At 40.6% G+C, this 20,923-nt stretch overlaps 1 protein-coding gene across 1 annotated transcript in view; it reads right to left on the bottom strand.

Moving 5' to 3' along the window:
- LOC311180935 (uncharacterized protein C1orf21) overlaps window positions 1–20,923 on the bottom strand; it is a gene marked incomplete at both ends in the record, with an annotated part of 142,934 nt that overhangs the window by 86,365 nt on the left and 35,646 nt on the right. The window contains one exon of the mRNA XM_084249032.1: window positions 9,476–9,570. Coding sequence (XP_084105158.1) covers window positions 9,476–9,570 — 95 coding nt within the window. The remainder of the gene's footprint in view (window positions 1–9,475; window positions 9,571–20,923) is intronic.

The raw sequence follows: 20,923 nt of genomic DNA, 5'->3' as shown, positions 1-20,923 counted from the left end.
TTAGCAAGATAAACAAGACCGGTATAGAAAATGACCAGGCAGATCAAAGAGAATCAAGCTTTTAGAGGACTTCTTTCCACCTTCTACTTAAATATCAGAAGAGGCCAAAAAAATCTAAATCTAAGGAATTGATTGAGTGTGCTGTATTTCCCAAGTTAAACAGGGAAAGTATTAGAAGATAAACTGAAGCTTTTCTTGACTGAGCAGGAGAAGGTCAAGAGTAACTACGTTCAACAGCTTGTAGATAGCCCCTTGTATCCAAGGAAAGCATATTTAAAAGCAATCACATTTTTGCAACAATGCTGGGAAAAGGGAAGTCATTATCAACACCCTCAATCTTTAAATTAGACCAACAGAGATCTGTTCTGTTTATTCTGTAATTACAAATGCTGCAAACTGGATAAAGAATGTGGCTATCTGTAAACCAGAGATAATTGTGCTGACTTAAAAAAAAAAAAGGGGGAAAACACACCAACTAACCAAGTAAACACTTTGCAATGTGCTCCATCAGCCTCCAGACTACTCATTATTCACGTCACATCTCTTTGCTTGGCTCGCATGCTTCTTTCTGTTTGAAATCCCTTTCCTATCCTCATCTGTTAGTGAAAACTTGCTTTCCTTCAAGGCTCTGCTGCAATGCCAGCTGTACCTGCACCTCTCAGAGATCCCTTCCTTCTCTCAGAAGACTTCATTAGGGCCTCTGTTAAGAGAATTACAAAATCTGTCTCTCCCTGAGTTTCCTGGGATTTACAACTATGCCCTGTCAGTCCTTAAATTCCGTCAGTGCCCATACAATGCTTGACAGTGAGAACTAAGTACTGAGTAAGAACTGAGAAAGAGGATTTATCAAGAAATAGAATATATTAATTTACCAGGAAACTCCAGCATTGTTCACTGCTTTATGGTCAGTTTGGTATATTAGTTTGGAAAAGAGAAAAACTTTTAAAATAGGATTCCAGTTAGGTTCATCTGTGTATAGCTTTTTGGATGACCACAGCACTTGTTCTAAAAAACAACTCTGAATCACGATTTCTGTCTTGTGGAGTATATGGTTTAAAATTACCCTTTCCTCACAAGAGACTGAATAATGTGATGATGATATCACTTTCTTCAAGGGGGGCAGATATTCTCTCTTAGAACCAGAAGAATGCTGTGCCTTTTCTATGTTTGCATCATGACGTAGCAACCAATTCAGGAATGAATGTATGTGTCCTTTTTACTAGTAACAATAATCACTATAGTTTGTGTTGGGCTTTATGTTTAAAAGCGCTTTTGTGGACATTGTTTTATTCTCATGACATTCTGTTCCTCTGCTTATGTTCAACTTGAAACTTATAAAGGCTGATTCAACAAATCCCTCATCCTTAGAGATTTAAAGTCTATTCCTGTTCTACTCTAAAACAAATTGAAACAATACCAGGATAATCACTAAGACCATGAGTGTGCTTGACTTAAGTAACGTAAAAATGCTAGCTTGGACAAATGATGTCTTCCAAGATCTACTCCACACCAAACATATGATTCCTTTAATTATGTGGAAGAAGCTGAGGTTTCTGCCAATGCCACCTACAGGGGAGTAAGTCACTGAGTTTGAGGATCTTCGGGGTTGAGTTTTATGCTACAGTGAGGTTTGGGAAGCTGCTCTAGGAAGAGGTTTCTTTTGTCTAAATCAGAACCTCAGGACCGCTCTCTAACCGCCCTTTGGTATAGGGAACACTTCAGTCCTCTAGAAGTCCCACAGATCCATGTCCCCTTAGTCCAGACCTCTTCTCACAACCAGTCTGTCCCATCTGAGCTTAAATCCAACTCACACCTGGATGAGGAGGGGAAAAGAGGGGCTTCATAAGCTTGACCCTTTGCCTGTAACACAAGCTTGAATCATCTCAGTTTATTTACCTTATTCTCAAGAGTGCTGTGAATGTTTAAATGACTTGGAAGACTGGGAACATTTAAAATCATGGTGTTTTGCATTATATGGTTTCTGCAGTTGACTGCTTGACTTTTCCTTTGAGGACTGTACACACTTAAAGATAAAAAGTCACCCCTAAGTTTTTACAGAAAAGTAAGTTTGCTAATATAGTCACTTCTCTGTAGAGTCATGGGAAAAGTAAATGTAGTTGTCACTGTAGTTGTTAAAAAGAAGAGTTTAAATAGATTCTTGGAGGATCTCTAATTATGAGAACTTCCACGTTGGGATGCAAATAGTTTATTTTAATAAGCATTAGTCATTCAAAATGAGTGACAGGGTGGGCCTCCCCAGTGGCGCAGCGGTTGAACGCTGGGTTGCGAAGCTGCCCGCAGCCTCTGCAGCACTGGTTCGATCCACGGCCACAGGCGAGGGTCCCACATGGTGTAGCAGACCTCTCCTGCCACGCCTGCTGCTCCTCTCAGCAGTGTATTTCCTGTCTTTCTGTTCTGTTCCCCGCTCTGGCTCTGGTGAATCCTCTCACCCTCCTGCGCTTCTGACTGCACCCAGTGCTCGTGTAAATAAATAAATAAACAGACAAATAAATAAATAAAATTAAAAAAAATTAGTGACAGAGTGACTGTAGTTTTGAATACTCAACTTTCCTACTGGCCTACAGTTATTAATGGAATTGCAGATGTAGAATCTGTCTTATTTCAAGCTGTCTATCAACCTAATGCTCTGGAGAACACTAGTCTCTTACAGGGGATGGTCTCGGCTATAGGCTATCTGTGGGCCAGGGCCATTTCCCCATTTCCACTGCACCAAAGAGGGGTCTCTTAGGTTTCTGAAACATTTCCTCTTATTAAAGATGTCTTCCAATCTCCAAATCTTGTGTCTGAAATGAGGTATCCTGAAATTTATTGAAAATGTAACACACTAGAGATAGGTATGGATGGAAGCTCTCACAAATGCAATGGGAGGAGAATGTAGTCACACATAAAGCTTAAAGATTCTACTTTCCTTGCTTGCTAACATGCATTGGAACAAAATTCATCATTTGTACTCAGGAATTAGTGACTTAGTAAGTGCGCTTTAAATCAATCTTCAATTCTATGGGTTAAGACTGAAACCAAAAGCTCACCAAACCACCACATGTTATCTGATAGAAAAGATTCTTCCTGATGTGGTACATATACACAATGGAATATTACTTAGCAATCAAAAAAAAAGATAAACTCATGCAATTTGCAGCAACACGGATGGAGCTGGAAGGGATCATGCTCAGTGAGATAAGATAGAAAGAAAGAAAAAAACTGGATGGTCTCACTCAGAGCAGGAATTTAGAAAACCTAAATAAAGGATCAGGAAAAAGACTAATTATAATAAAGTAAAAATCAAAATCAACAAGCAACTATAAACCGGGTGGAAGGGAGTAAGATCAAAAAAAGGGTGTTGGGAATTTTAAGGGGACTATAACCAAATGAAAATGTGTACATTGTACAAAAATGAAAAATGATGTAAAAATATATCAAATAAAATTTAAATCAAAATAAAAAGAAAAAAAGAAAAGAATCTTCCCATTTATACAAAGATATCTGGGACGAGCTGACCAAGAGCCACTGCAATACATTAACATCTAGGAAATACAGGCCAAACCCCCAAAAACAAGACCTACCACCAAATGGTTTAATAACTCCCGAGGGAGGACAGCTTAAGAATGACAAATATCAACCAAGGAAACAAGACATTTTTTTTAGTACAAGGATAGTACGAGGGAGCATTTCTAAAATAGGACTTCTTTTATTTGTCAGACTCTTACTTTGGAACAAAAGGGGACTGAATATTGCCAGGTCTGGAGTAAATTACCTTTATGTTGTTTGTGTGCAAAACTGCTAACCTACTTTATAAAGTAAAACTGGGTGATGCTTGAGCTTCCTTCTAACTGCCGCTTAATAGTCTTCATCTGATAATTAGATATCAGAGAATGACTAAAAACTGAAGATACTTAAACTAGTAAGAGAATGATATGGCCCTTACAGATTCCCAAGCCCTCAAAATTAGAATTTTATTGCTAGTACCCCCATTTAAAATTCCATTTTAAATCACACAAACAATATACTCGTATTTCCTTTCAAAAATTAAAAGTATTAAGGAAAAAATCTGCTCTGACCACCACATCAAATTCTTTCTCACCCTTTCCCACCTAACCTGATTCCACTGATAAAAGTAACATAACAATAGCCAACAATGCTATTTTCTATGCCAGGAACTGTGCTAAGAGTGTGCAGGCATATCTTATTTAATTTTCAAAGTTCCTGCTAAAGTGGGTTCAATTATTATTCCCATTTACACAGGAGAGGAAACCAAGTCTTAGCAGGCGAAGTCCTCCATTAACTCAGGAACCCATTGTTAGTTGTTTGGAACACACCTCTCTAGATTTTTCTATGAGTCCCTATATATACTTGAGTACTTAAAGAAAATATAGTTTTGTTTAATAAAAAGGCTTCAATGGTATAATTCTATACATATCTATTGTGCAATTGTATGATTTCCCTATGGCAGTTCATAGAGCTCCTACTCATTCTTTTCAATTGTTGTCTAGTATACTAAAGCTGTACTATTTTCCTATTGATAAGCATGGAGTTATTTTCAATTTTTCACCAATATAAATGATGCTGCAAATTTCCTCAAGCACAGGGACAGCTGTTTGGGTTGCTACCAAGATGGGGAAGTGCTAGGTCATGGGTGTAATGATTAAATCTTAATAGATACAACTAAATTTCCTCCAAGATAATTACATAGTTTACTACAACTATACCAAAACTGATACTTCAAGTTTTTGCCAATTTAATGGCTAGTTTTTAATATGCATTTCCCTTATTACAATAAAAGTCATATAATACTTTCTGGACTGGTAATTAAATGATAGTCACTTAAATAAAGCATGACAACATAAAACTGTGCATATGCAGTAAGCAGATTATTTTATTTAAAAATGCACAGCTGTACATTTCCTCTCCCATCTTTCAACACAGGAATAAAGCCTTTCCTTTAAGTAAGCAGCCACTGAGCAGCTCCTGACACACTTCCTGCATTAACCACACCCTAAGATCCCCTGGTTGCGTTTCTTAGGTGAAGTGAGAATGTAAAGACCTTGTGAAATAATCTGAGTGCAGGGCTTCCTTTAATTGAACAGCAAGCTTTTAGTCATGTGCCTTCATCAAGTCTTTCCAAAACATTTAATTTAATTTTCACTGAAACAGCTCTTTCCACACTTGTATTTCATCGGCTTACATATTATTTAACTAAATTACATAATTACAATGACATTCAGCCAGTATAAACAGGTTTGGGAACCATTGCACTGGCTCTTGGAAAACACACAATTAACTGAGGGAGCAAAGCACAAAGGTTGTGGTGACTAGCCCAACATCCTCTGGTGGGCCTGCGTGGTGGGCAGACAAGAGTCTTGAATACAGCGAGTAGGTTAAGGACACATCTGGACACTAGGGCTGGGAAGCATCTTCTTATATACCTATTGTCCAACATCCTTTATTACGAATCATTTATTCATTTCATTTCTCTATTTTTCTACTAGATTGTCTTATTCTTAATTATTCACAAGTGTTCTTTACAAATCCCAGATATTAATCCTTTGCCTTTCATATATCATAAATATTTTTTCCCCAGGCTGGTGCCTATTAACTACTCTGCTGTTTTATAGCAGAGGCTAATTAGATCTAATAAAATCAACTCCTTTTTTCTTTATATCTTTTGCTTTCTGGGTCTTGTTTAAGAAAGACTCCCTTTGCTGAGATTCTCATTGGATTCTCTGTTTCCTTCTAAAACTTCAATCATTTTGGGGCCTCCCTGGTGGTGCAGGCAGTTGAGCGCCGCACTGTGAAGCTGTCCACAGCCTCTGCGGTGCGGGTTAGATCCTGGCCGGCCAGGGAGAATCCCACATGGTGAAGTGGACCTCTCCTGTCTGGCCCGCTGCTCCCCTCAGCAGTGTGTTTCATCAGTCTGCCTGTTCTGTTCCCCACTCTGTCTCCAGTGAATCCTCTCATCCTCCCGCGCATCTGGCCTGTACCCCGGTTCTTGTATAAAAATAAATAAATCTTAAAAAAAAAAAAAACCTTCAATCATTTTGTTGTTTTCAGATTCCAGAAGAGGAACTTGAAATTCAGCAGTTTTATGTACTTGACTGAAATGACAAAGCTAGAAATGATAAAGCTGGGATTTGCATTAACGTATATCTATGTATAATCTCCAAAGCCAATGCAACTGCTGCATGCCACCTTCCCGGGAGAAGTGGACTAACAGATATTGAGCAATGAAGAAAATTAGCATAAACACACATTTTTGTATGGAGAACATAAATGGCCGATGTATAATGAATCATCATCCGCCTCAGAAACCAGCAGTGATCTCCATCCACAGAAACTGTGTCAAAGGTCCAAGTGACTGGAGATCTAAATACTCACAGAGCAACCACTAGGTGCCATGTGCTTGGAATTTAAGAGATAGATTTTAACCTCCAAGGTCTAAAAGAGGAAGGTACATTAAACAAATCACTCACAAACAGTTATTCTCAGTGGCACTGAGAGCTACAAAGAACACAAAGGTAAACAGAGCTAAAAAAAAAAAAAAAAAAAAAAAAAAGGAGAACTAGCTCAGTTGGTGAGGTCTGGAGAGGCTTCCCTCAGGGAGTGACATTTAGCCTGTGGTCCCAAGGTTGAGTAAGAGGAAACCAGGCAAAAAGGAGCAGTAGAGTGTGGAGGGGAAAGACGTATTCCAGGAACTAGACAGCAAGTGCTAAGGGGCTCAGTGTGCAAGTCCAGGCCTTAGGAAAGCTGAGGAACCACTCACCAGATAACATAAAGAATAACGGAAAGAAACACTGGTGCTACCATTCTGTGTTCTTGCCTTTTGTTCTAGATGAAAATGCTTCTCTTTCATTAGATGCTTATGCAGCAGACACTACACTCAAAGTGTCACAATGATCATCCCATGGTATCCTCACACCCACACCACAAGGTGCTTTCCCCCTACGGATGGACAAAGGCAGAGAAGCAAAGAAACTTGGTTCTGCAGTGAGCAGGTGGCAGTTTCTGCCTCCAGTTTCTGCCTTCAAGGTATCTCCAGTGCCTTGCACCTGTGCATCACATTCCTTCAAAAAAAAAGTCTTAAAAATACTTCTACCTATATCTTAACATCATCCTTTGAAACATAAGACCTTCTTGACTCTGAACTTATATTAATGGATGTAAAATGAAACATTATTAAATGCATTTCATCCACCTTCCAATGGAAACTTCACATTTCGAAGTCTGTTCATTTTCTCAAACAACATGCACGGTCAGTACTTGATTATGCATCCCAAGGAGGGGGGAGGTGACAAACATAACATACTACCAGATGCCTGAAAATCATTTAATTTTGGAAAGTCATTTAGAAATCTCAGCATCAAAGATAACCATTTATTCACCATTCTCCGTGCATTCCTTTACATAAATTGTTCACAGCCTGAGCTCTGGCCGGCTGGCAGAGTAAAGGAGGTTGGGGCTGTCACAGCTGTTTCACCAGTAAGTTATACCAGAATTTTTTTCTCTCTCTATTCAGTCTTCATCGAAAAGCAGTAGTGCCAATTCTGGCCACATTGTAGAAGAAGAATGCACTGGCACCAAGGAGTGAATGGTTATGAAGCAGAGAGAAGGAGAAAGTTGTGTTGGTCCTAAGTATGGTAAAAGCACATTAAGGTAAAACTGACAAGCTCTAAGATAAAAATTATTCCCTTAATTATTCCAAGCAAAATAAGTCAGAAGGAAAAGGATAAATATCAGGTGGTTTCACTAATATGTGGAATATAGAGAAATCAAATGAAAGGTCAGGAAAAAGACAAAGCTTGCCAGCTGACCATAGATCTGAGGCATCCAGCGGGGGGGGGGGGGGGAGAGGGGCCAAAACAGGGGCAGGAAGAGCACAGGGGACTCTGGTGATGGGTCTCGGGTGCTGCGGTGGGGGGAGAACCACAGGGACTACACCGGAGGGGAGAAATCAAATACTAAACAAAAATGAACAACAGTATAAGAAAATAAATAATCTAATGTAATAAAAAATATCATTCCCTTAATATTTCAGAAGCAAGCACGTAAAGTGGATTTGGGCACTAGTCATTAGATCCAAGGAAAAGCTGCTATCAAACAGGTCACCTGCGTCACCTGAGCCCCTGGTGGACAGATTATCATTAAAGATGAGATTTGTAACTGAAGTTGAAATTTCATCAAGCAAGGACTGATTTTCAGAAAACCAAGTAGAAAAAAGACTACAATGCTCAACTACTTATCTATCAAAGTTTAAAAAATTTCAGGTAAAAAGTCTGATAATTATATTAGGTTCCAGTGTTTAATCATAGATACCTTTTCCTTGATTGAAGTGTTAATGTTAAAATACACCAGAGGTTTGATGAATTCCTGTGACTTCAGTGACACCTTAGAGTCAAAATTTAGGAATTGAACTCTTATTACAGAGAGGATTTTCGCTTCTTCAAAATGACCGGACATATTCAGTTACTGATACTTTAGTGTTGTGAGTTGTAGATTGGAGGTTCAGAAAGAATAGAGGAGAAAGAGTTCGTCTATTATGTTCATTAGTGCATCATGGAAAGTGACAGCCTTAAATATGCATGAGCACAGCTTAGATGCTGCTTATTTTAATCATAAAAATAAAACAAAGCACAAGGGAAAAGAAAGTTAAAGTCAAGAGGAAGTATTTTATGACACTACAGGCTTCTTAAAATCACAGTCACTCAAATATGAAAAAACAGCAAATGATCCCAAAACAAATCCAAAAACAATATTGTCAACCTCTTTCAAGAAATCAGTTAATGTGATAGTTAGGTGTTTTATAGAAATAGAATATTCAGATGAAGTATTAATATTAAAAAATAGCAGGTATGACACCACTCCGTGATACTTAAAGTCCATGAAGCAAAATTCCATTTATGAACAGGTATATCGATTGATAGTTTAAAAAGCATTTCTTATCTTTCTATTTCAGATCTCCACAGTTGTCACATTAACTCAAAATCCACAATACCTTTTACATTAAAATGTAAAATACCAACTGTCCTGCTGGAGATCAGTCTTAAAAGTATATTGTTTTCCCTTGAAGGGCAACTTCCCCCACATTACATATGCAGAATAGTGAAACTTAGCCATTCATCCTGACTTGGATACACAAGTTAAAGGAGGTGCAGAAGAAAAATAACGGCCTTCCCCATAAATCCCAATTCTACACATGGTTATTCCTTTAAATTTGACCACTTTAAAACATCAACTTGCTATATTTCCCCTGCAGCATTTTCTATCAAGATTAAAGAAGGGCTTATTCAGGAACAAACAGGATGCAGGAATAATGGTGCAGCTTCCAGGCAAGCTATAAATAGTGACAGCATTTTCAAGAAATCGTGTGCCAGAGTGTAAGTTACAGTTTGAACATGCAGGGAAGATTTTATTACAATGAAGTCACCAAAATTCATTGTTATATGAGAAATTCGACTCTTACCAAGTTTTCTTGGTTCCTGGCTGCTATTTTCTGCTCCTCTTCTGCCCCATTTTTCATGTATTTGACCTCTTCCACCGGTTTGATTCTATACTCATCTGAGGACCAAAAAAAAGGAAAGATGTTTTATAACTTTTTTTCAAGTAGAAAAGTGTCAGTGAGGAAAAGCCCAATTGTGTAATTTGACAGAACCTCTTCCCTGTAGCCTTTATATGTGGCTCATTTCAAACGACATGGAAGAAGCTCAGTCAGGTATCTTGGGTCTTTTTTGAGGTGCTCTCCACTGTCTAGTAGGGAAAAGCTCAGCACTATGAAGCCAGCCAATCAAAGAGGCACCACTGGCCCTTTCACAGAGAGCAAAAGTGTCAGAGGAAACAGGTTATTCCATCTCTACAGATTATTTGGGACACACACACACACACACACACACACACAGGTCCTGGGGAGATTTTTATCTACGAGAATATTCGTTTAAAAGGCCAATGGTAACAATTTTCAGAGTATAGTCACACCTTAATTTTTCTTTTTCAGAATAACAAAGTACTGTTTAAGGCTAATTTAACTGATAAACAAACAGATTCCAATAATTGGAAATAGAAGTTTTGTTATTTGTTATCCCCATGTTAAATGAGGAGCAGTCTGCAATTATTTCCTAAGATACACACTAACTTTAACTTCTCTCAAAAGTCATGTACTATTCAAAGGTTCTAGTAGGTGGGTATTACCACTCAATGCTGGGGAGTTTAGTGGCCATGAAAGGGACCCAGACTTTTCAACAGTCAGAAAGGTACAACAAATCCTAATATAAAAACACATCATAACACAAACTCAGGACTTGCAGCTAAAGTTCTGTCCCAGGTAGAGGTTTGTTGATAATGCCACTTTTTATCAGATTCCTGCCAGCAGGAAATGACTTGGGACACAAAGGTCATAATTGGGTCTGACTCTCGCTGTTCCAATTAGGGAAAAATTACAAAAATTATGGAAAATTTCATCCACCAAGAAACTGATGATTGCCTAACATATAGAATGGAATAATGTCTATCATAAGCTACCTGAAAGACGAAGATGTCTACTGTAAGAGAGCTTGCATTTCAGTTCAGGAAATTGCAATATATTTTCTTATCCTTATGATTATCTGTATTTCTTTTTCTGTAGTATTTATACCATTTTATATATAATTTCAGGCTTCCTCATACTATTCCTCTCAACACACTACCTCCAATGGCTTTTTTTTATAACAGCAACATTTCTCCAAATGTTTCTCAAAATTATCTTTATGGGCCTCCCTAGGGGCTTAGGGGTTCAGTCACAGCGCTATCAACACTAGGACCTGAGTTCGATCCCCAGCGAGGGAGTTAACCCACATATGGCTAACCCTCTCCTGTCTCACCCTTTGTTCCCGTTAGCGGTGAATTTCAGTAGATCCGCCTGTTCTGCTCCCCAATCTGTCTCTGGTGAATCCTCTCACCCCCTACACCTCTGGCCTATACCCACTTCTTTGATGCAAAAAAAAAATTATCTTTATGAATGCAATACATATATATGAAAAATAATTCTATGTTCATGGCTGAGCCAACTTTTTTCCCATCTGACAACTCAAGACAGTTATAGATTCTGCTTCTTTCTAAAGAAATTAGAAAGACTGGTATGGGCTTAGGGTAATCAGTCCTTTACAAACACCAGATCTAAATGTGTTGACAAATCACCCATTGGATTCTGACCCACAATTACAACACAAAAGAATTTCACATCTCAACTTGGTATTCAGAAGAGGGAAAAAATGACAGCAAATGATCAAAACTGACACACATTATTAAGGATTATTTACTCAGAATTTGGTAAAGCACTGCACTTCCATGTTCAAAACAGCACTATTTACAATAACCAAGATATAGAAACCTAAATGTCCCAGAACAGAGGAATGGATAAAGAAGATGAGGTATATCCAAATAGGGAAAGAAGAAGTAAAACTATCACTATTTGAAGATGATATTATAATATACATAGAGAACCCTAAAAGCTCCACAGAAAAACTAATCAAAACAATCAACCAGCTTAGAAAAGTAGCAGGATACAAAATCAATGCAGAAAAATCAGTAGCCTTCCTACATACAATCAAGAGACACCCCACTGATTGGGAGAAATTTTTGCACTCCATACAACTGATAAGGGATTAATCACAAAGATATACAAAGTACACAAATGACTCAACAACAAAAAAAAAGTAAACAATCCAGTCAAAAAATGGGCAGAAGAACTTCAAAGACATTTCTCCGAAGAGGAAATACAAATGGCCAACAGGCATATGAAAAAAATGTTCAACATCCCTCATAATCAGGGAAATGTAAATCAAAACCACCATGAGATATCACCTTACACCAATAAGAATGGCACATATTAAAAAAAACTGGCAACAACAAATGTTGATGAGGATGTGGTAAAAAAGGAACTCTCCTAAGTGTAAACTGGTCCAATCCCTATGGAAAGCTGTGTGGAGGTTCTTCAGACTACTGAAAATGGAGCTACCATATGACCCAGCATTTTACTCCTAGGAATCCAAACCAACGGACATAAAAACATTTATTCAAAAGACCATCTGTACCCCTATGTTTATTGCAGCACTATTTACAATAGGTAAAACCTGGAAACAACCCAAATGCCCCAAAATAGATGACTGGATCAAGAAAATGTTGTATATATACCCAATGGAATACTATTCAGCTATAATAAAGTAAAAATCAAAATCAACAAACAACTATAAACCAGAGACACACTACAGGGGGAGGGGGGAGGAGAGGAGGGAGTAGGGTCAAAATAAGGGAGTGTGTGAATTGTATGGGGATATAACCAAGATGAAAATGCATACAATGTGCAAAAATAAAAAATGATGTAAAAAATATATAAAATAAAAATGCATGGGGCCTCCCGTGGTGGCGCAGCAGTTGAGCACTGGACTGCAAAGCTGCCCGCAGCCTCTGTAGTGCCGGTTCCATCCCCAGCCACCGGTGAGGGTCCCACATGGCACGCAGACCTCTCCTGCCGCCCGCTGCTCCCCTCAGTAATGTATTTCGTCGTTCTGCCTGTTCTGTTGCCTGCTCTGGCTTTGGTGAATTCTCTCACCCTCCCGTGCTTCTGACTGTACCCAGTGCTTGTATAAATAAATAAATAAATAATTCTTTAAAAAAATGCATGGTACCCCCCCAGAAAAATAAACTCATGCCATTCACAGCAACATGGATGGAGCTAGAAGGGATTATGCTCAGTAAAATAAGTCAGAAGGAAAAAGAAAAATACTGGATGATTTCATCTATAGGAGGAATACAGGGAAAAAAACAAGGCATTAGGGAAAAAAATAATATCAATAAAAACCCATAAAACAAGACAAAAATAAACAGACAGCTATAAATCAGAGCCATTCTGCAGGGGAGGAGGAGGGAGAGGGATGAAAGCAAGGGAGGGAAGAGCACAAGGGACTATGGTGATGGTACACAGGTGAACTGGTTGTAAAAATTCTATGGGGATGACACCTGAGAAAAGAAAGCAAACATTGTAAAAAAAGGAAAAAAAGATGTAAAATATATATATAAATAAATAAAAGACAAATAAATAAAAACTGGAAAAAAAGAAGAAAAAAAAGAAGATGAGGTATATACACAATGGAATACTACTTAGCAGTCAAAAAGGATAAACACGTGTCGTTTGCGGCAACATGGACAGAACGGGAAGGGATTATACTAAGTGAAGTGAGCCAGAAAGAGAAAGATAAATGATGGATGTTTCACTTCTACGTGGAATATAGAGAAATGAAACAAAGGATCAGACAAACTATAAAACCTATTCCTGAAAGCTGACTGTACGGTGAAGAATATGTTGGCTTTTCTGCCCTCCCGCCATCAGGATAGATGATGGATCCTTGAGGTCCTGAATGCATGCCTGATGGCGGGCACCTGGAGTGGGGTGTGGGCATAGGTAGATGGGATTCACCTGGGCTAAGACTGGGCTTTTTAAGGGCGGCATCACGGGGATGCCAGCAGAAGCCGAGAGAGAAGCAAGAGAAGCAGAAGCAGAGAGAAGGCCGGAGAGCCCAGACAGAATGAAGACTTGCTGGGGGCTGGGATGCCTGCCAGCCTTCCGGCCCCCCAGGACCCCTGCCTGCTGTGTATGGGGTAAATCCCAATAAAAGACCTGCAAAAAACCACAGAGGACTCTGACTCCTCCTTTACCTGGTCTGCTGGATCCTAAAAAACTTGCACTGTGTCCATTCCTGCCCTTTACACTGACCATAGATTTGAAGCATCTGGGTAGAGGGGGGAGAGGAAGAAGTGGGGAGAAAGTAGGGTGGGAGTAGGGTGGGGTGGAAACACAGTGGGCAACAGTGAAGGACTGTGGGTGCTTTGGTGAAAAGACAACTAAGGTGACCACACCTGAAGGTAGAAATCCTATACTGTGAAAAAATTTACAAGGATGTAAAATAAGAGTACTTCATTTATATACACTTATATATATAAACATATATATATAAATTTTAAAAAACCTAAAAATAATAAAAAAGACACTGACAAATTATGCCTACAATTTATCTACAATAAAAGAAAGGTAAAAAAAAAGTTCAAGTGGTGCTTCTCCACTTCCAGTTTGGGATACTAATATTTTGAAATATGCTTCACTGGGATAATTACTAACATGTAACTAAACTAAATTGTGTTCCTAATTGCTTACAGTGAGTCTCTAATTATTTAAATATCAATTCCCCCCTCCTCCCCACGCACATTACAAACACAATTCCAGTGTATTCTATGATTTTGTCATTGGACCCCAAATCCTCACATAGGATTGGGAGAGCACAACATCTTAGGACCTAAGCAAAACCTTCAGAAAGATAGCCCTTTGCCCACCACAGAGCGAAGGTCCCTGGTGTGGAAGAGCCTCCTGCCCCACTGGCCATCCTTGCCCCTCTGCATGCCAGAGCCGCTGCAGACAAGTCTGCACACTTCACAACCTCAATCTCTCCTTCCTCCAGGCAACACAACTAAATTGAAAGTAGTGGGCAAACTATTAATATTTTTCTAACATTTCTCTTCAATGAAATAGAAAAGCTACTGACTATGATTTTCAAAGCAGCATTACCCAAATATAGACCTTTTGTGTTTTTTGTTTGTTTACATCTAGAGAGAATCACCACCAATTTTGGAAAAGGATAAATTTAATGTCATTAACAACTGCGCTGGCGAGCCAGCACTGTGATAGAGGCACACAATAGGAATGCATACAAAGGAAGGAAAAACAAACAGGACTACAAAGCCAGACCTATCATGACACAACATACCGCACCCAATCCCTCATGGTGTAAGACGACAGCCAGCCAGCCCCTGAGGGAAACCACAGTTTGTACAAAGCCAATACTTAAAAACGGTCTGTCAGATTTCTCCAAGGCTGGTGCCGGGAATGAATGTCCATCTGGAAACAGACAAGGCATCAGTGACATCCCTTCATTTCCATGGCAATGCAGCCCACAGCGGCAGCACTGTGGGCTCAAGCCTCTTGGGTTATGGAGGGAGACCACCGCTACAGAAATCTAGTTTTCCTTTTGTTTAAGGAGCAGGGGGATTAATGTGGGGCTTTCGGTGGTGCCTCCATCAGATGCCAAGTGGAGGTAATTAGCCCGGCCACTGCGAGGAGGCAGCAGTGTGAACAATGAGCCAACCTGATTAAGCGGAGGGAGAGGCAGGATAGCGCTGGCTCACTCACACCTGTTCACAATTTTTCTTTTCTTCCTGTTGATCTTGTCAGGTGGCTTATTAAAATGCAAGTCAGGAGCAGGAGGCTGACGCCCTGTTCTGAACACGTTCCCCATTCTCTCCAAGTAAACAGTGCCAGGCTGTGCTAGTCAAAATAGATCTGGGGTAAAAGCAGTCTTGAGGATATTTTTAGCACATTATTCCTCAGATGACATCAGAGGAGCTGGGATTGTTTTTGTGGCTGCACCATCCTGCTGAGGACGCAGTTTCCACCAATCTCTGTGCCTCATTTGTAACATCAAATATATCATATATATGTGTGTATGGTGTGTGTGTGTATATGTTTTTAGAATGAAAAAGGGATCGGCCAGCTTAGCTGCTTTAGGTAAGCATGGGATCATCCCCAAATTCTGGATTCATCAAATTTTCCATTATCAACAGCTCACTGGTCCTTTCCCTCCTTTCCCACACTTTGACAACAGATCTGCAACAAGGGGTTGTGAGGCAACTAGGAGCAGGGCAGGCAAGAGGGCTGGGGGACCAGGAGGCTGGCAGGCCTACCCGGCCCCGGTCAACTCTTTACGCTCTTTGGGCTTTCTCTGGCATTCCCTCATGGCCGTTCTCTGCCCCTCTCCACTGCATGCCGTCCTCTGTGTGATGCTGGCCTTATAGCTTCAGTCTCTTGGCTCAGGTGTGCCCACTTACGCATGCCCATACCATACTCCAGGTGTCCACAATCGGGCATGCATACCCCAAGCCCCTGTTCCCCAGCACCTCCCACGTTAGCACAATCAAGGCCTCAGGTTGAGGCCAACGGCATAAAAGTCTGAACATCTTCATTTACCCTACACGAGGTTACACTTGTAATCAATATAATAACTTACAAAGGAGTCAACTAGAGGAAGATGAGTGCTGGGGTGAGCTTATGAAGCCAGAATTATTTAAAAATCAGCGATTTTCATAAACATACATAATAGAGGCAGAGGCCGAGGAGCTGTGCAAACATCACTGTTTGAGGTCAGGGGGGCCCTGCATTGCTTTCTACACTGGTGTCACTGCATCAAGTTTCATTCCTTCTCATCCAGACTCTTTTGCTCAGTAACACATTGTAGGCTCCATGAAAAAACATTAAGTTTTCTTGTCTTTCACCCTGACCTTCCAGCACAGGTGGCCTAGTAGGTAAATGTAGCCTTGAGATGAAGTTTGCACGTGCGGAGAGCAGTAAATGATATTGTAGGGGCAGGAATGGGCACAGCAGGTCCTCTATGACCCGAGCAGATGGGGTAAAGGAAAAGTCCTGGAGCCCTCAGTGGCTTTTCAGGCTTTTATTGGGATTTACCAGGTACACGGCAAGCAGGGGTGCTGGGGGACCAGGAGGCTGGCAGGCCTCCAGCCCCCAGCAAGTCTTCACTCTGTCTGGGCTCTCCGGCCTTCTCTCTGTTTTCTCTGCTTCTCTGCTCTCTGCTCTTCTTGTGATTCTCTCTTCCATTCGGTCTTCTCTGCTGGCGTCTCTGTGACGCCGCCCTTATAAACCCAGGTGAATCCCATCTACATATGCCCACATCCTATTCCAGGTGCCAGCCATCAGGCATGCATTCAGGATCGCAGATCCATCATCAATCCTAATGGCGGGAGGGCAGAAAAGCCTGACACTTTTTAGCTTACCCTACAGATATGTAACCTTGGTGGACAGTTCTGATGCACGAAAACACTCTAGGCTTATACTTGGCCCTGTGCTGGGTTTGTCTGAGAATCATATAAAAGCTAATAAGGCGTCTGGTGGGCACAGGATCAGTGGTGTGGCCGGAGCCCAGGGGGGCTGCCACTGCTGGATGCTGCTGCTGTTGCTACGTGTGTATTTCCTGTTGCTGTAGTAAAGACATCTCTGGACTCCCGTATGGGCTTTATACCTGTTTTCTCATCTGCTGCCACCGAGAGCCAGACAAGCTTGTAGTTGAGGCCCCACACATGGCAAAGAAGCTGGGGTGGCTTGTAGGTAGGATGCCCAACACACATAGATAATGAATCCCACCTGTTCCAGGTCGGTTCTAATTTCAAAAACTATGCAAATATGCTCATATCGAAATAGTCCCACAATGGGATATTTTAACCGAATATCCTGGACTGCTTCTTCATTCAGAAATTGCATGAAGAGACTCTGGTAGACTAATGAGTAATATGTGCTCAGGAAAATATAAGGGCTTGGTGCAAGAACTTACTTGTATGGGCCTCCCCTGGTGGCTCAGCGGTTGATCGCTGGGCTGCGAAGCTGCCCGCAGCCCTTGCAGCGCTGCCTTGGCCACCGGCAAGCGTCCCACATGGCGCACAGACCTCTCCTGCCACTCCTGCTGCTCCCCTCAGCAGGGTATTTCATCAGTCTGCCTGTTCTGTTCCCCGCTCTGGTTCTGGTGAATTCTCTCACCCTCCCGTGCTTCTGACTGTACCGAGTGCTTATATAAATAAATAAATAAATCTTAAAAAAAAAAAAAGAAATTACTTATAAAGCTAAACCAATCAAACTATTTTACTTTATAACATGAACTCATTCCGCTTGAGTTTCACCCTTGGGATATCCTGTCTCCCAAGCTAAATTCTAGTCCTCAAATGCTGGTGCAACGTCAAATTCATCCCTAGGCTCTTTATTTCCTTAGTTGGTGGGGTTTAGCCTCTAGAGCTAGAATGTCAGAGTGTATGGCTTTGGGCAAGTTATTCCTTTTTTCTGTGCCTTAATCTCTTCATCAGTAAAATGGGGATATTAACTGGACCTACTCCCACATAGAGGAACATGAATTAACGAATAAAGACATTGGAAATGGCGCCAAGTCAACAGTAAATGCTCAATGAATATTAGCTGCTGTTCTAGGAAACTTGGTTCTGCAGGGAACACTATTTCTAAAATGCAAAATCTATCAAGGTATAAAAACTAAAAAGCATCATGCAAACATCAATAATCAATTTAACCAAAAATTGTGGTTGTTAACAAAGTGGGGAGGAAGTGAGAATGGGGGATTGTCATCCATGATCAGCCTTCAATATTTTTAAAAATTATGGTCGTATATTACTTTAATTAAACAGAAACTAATTTTAAAAGGGCAATACATGCCTTTCATCATTGGAAAAAGAAAAGTGATCACGATTTAAGTGAAATGAGAGATACAACCAAAGAATGTTCTCTCTCCCTTTTTATTTCTTCAACTATTGCCATCGCTACAACACCAAGTCTCAGCCCACCTTGAGGACATGAACATGACAGATGAAGTTCCAGTTCAGAAATGACGGAATGACTATTTTAGAGCAAGAAGGGTAGTAGGTAGCTGTTCTAAAAGCCACCATGGAAGAAAAACTATCTTCTGGAAGGACTAAAGAGGCACAACTCTCTGGCGCTATGAACCAAGACTGACAGACAAGTCAACTATGTTGGGAAGTGTAGCCTCTCTAGAGGATTCCACCTCATTTAGCTGCTTCCGTGAGTGTATTCCTCCAACACTCATTCAGTGGTTGCTGTGCACTAAGTCCTGATCTCTGTCAGGGGTTTATCAGATGTGGCCTATTGTGCTGGGTTTCTGTCTGCCAGTGTTTGCTCTCAAAATGCCTGTCACACAAAAGAAAGTGTTTAGGAAATATTAAAAAAAAAAAAATACCGAAAACTAGAGAGTTGACCTTAGTTCACACACAAATAAGTACTTCCCCTAATCAGTGCTTCAGTCCTGTTTGTCTCAGGGATCCATTTTCCGCCCCCTGCTAGATTCTCAAAGGAAGAAAAAGAAAAACAGTGGGGGGTGGGTGGGTAGAGAACAACCAAACACCATTCTTTGCACCTTTGCATACAAGAGCAATGGGTGTGAAACTGCCCTTTCAAGTCCACCTCTGGTCTGTGGCTGTGCTTAGAGTAAAATTCTTGGCTAGACTATACTTAGGCTTTTGAGCTAAAACTTCTATTATTCCCCTATCTGGAATTCTTTCCCATTTTCTCAGTTGATTCAGATACTTTTCTAGCCCAAGTCTCACTCTCTTCATAAACCTTTTATAATCTCTCTGGGCTACAAGTAGCACTTTTGCTTGCAAATTTCTAAAGTTCTCGCTTTTCACTTTTAAAACCTGAGATGATTTAGACTTCACATGTGAACTGATTTAGGATAATTGCAAACTGCTCCAAGTTTAAGAATCTTCCAAGAAAGTTCTTATATTTTGGACCCTGATAAGGAAACATTTTAGGCTTCCACTTGAGTTCAAAGATGACTACAAAATAGAAGAGGGTCCACAAGTTAGCCAAAGACTTGAATTAAGTGGTATTACATTGTTTTTATAAGTAGTTAGGGTTCTTTTCACCACATGCACCTATCTCTGCTTCACTCTAGTGCAGGCAAGTTTCTGAGTAATATGTAGTAATATATATTTATATTATCATAATAACATAGTAATATAAAACCAATTACAGTAATATTTATAGGACTGGGAATGCCATAAATAACACACAGTAAAATACATATACATGTAGCTTAGTTCAGAATTTAGCAAAAGCCTCTGGATCACAGAAAATTACTGTTTCTATCCCCAGCTACTCTGAACTTCAAGAGAATCATCTAAGACACATGCGGGCAAGAGGTGCCTTCCTGCGCTGTCTCTTCACACACTCCTCTCCTCCATTTTCTGTCACCTGCTCTCCCCTGCCCCTCAGCACCTGCAGATTCAGGGGCCTTATTAATAAGCCACAGGCACAGAGGGCCAATCACTTGGAAAGGGGAGTTTGGAAAGATCTATCTGGGAGTTGTTCCTGATGTTTTTCTAACCATGAGTGCAACTGAAAAGAAAAACAAACCCCAACAAACTCGGATATGTGAAAGGTTTGTACTTCCAAGACCATTTCTGCACAGAAGCTATCTGAGAAGAGATAGTTTCAATTCCAGGTTGAACCCATTTGATTTAACGTCACTGCAGTGTTCAGGCAGAACACCAGCAATCTGGTTACAGGTCCTGGAAGGAAGTGATCACGTGATCTACAGAAGCTGAGAAGGGGAATCTTTTCATTGATGGAAGGCTTTGTAAGGTACATGGAGTAACTCTGGCTCTTCCCCCTCCTGCTGCCAGCCTCTATGGCCACCACCTGTGGCTTTGTTTTCCTCCCAGGTGTTACCTTGTTATTGCAAAAAGCATATAGGAATGTGAGTACAGGGCATGAACACCTATAAATATGGACACCTGTGCTGGGAAGCCAACGAGAAGCCAGAAAGAGATTGGGAGAGATCAAGGAGGCTGAGAGGCCCAGTTGCTGTCTGCCTACCTCCTTGCCTGACTGTGTATCTGGCTGCCTGCTTCAGCATTAAAGGCAGGTCAAGTCTACTAAGGTTCCAAGATTCTTTTCTGTTTGCCCGAATCAACCATGAACCTGCCCCACCTGGGATGGCCATACAACAGGCTTGAGCGGAGCTAATATCCTAACAGACAATGTTTGTCTTTGATGTCAAAACACCTGTTCTTCTAAACCCATCTCATATCTTCCCCAGCTGCTGTCATATTCTGCAGCCTCCCTAGGCTGTGCTGCTATTGTAGCCTTCCAGTAAGGGACATTTCAAAGGTCATTTGTCAAACACATTTTTCCAGTGGTACAATCAAAAGGTGATTTGTTCTTAACTAGGATCTCTAAAAGGTGCACTTCTAAAAGGTGCACTTCTAAGAAGTGCCACACAAAAAGAAAACCTGAGGCTGGTGT

This window comes from Talpa europaea (assembly GCF_964194135.1).
Source record: "Talpa europaea genome assembly, chromosome: 12".
Classification (NCBI taxonomy): Eukaryota; Metazoa; Chordata; class Mammalia; order Eulipotyphla; family Talpidae; genus Talpa; species Talpa europaea.
Note: the sequence above shows the minus strand (reverse complement) of the source record. Positions and strands in the feature narration are given on the sequence as shown.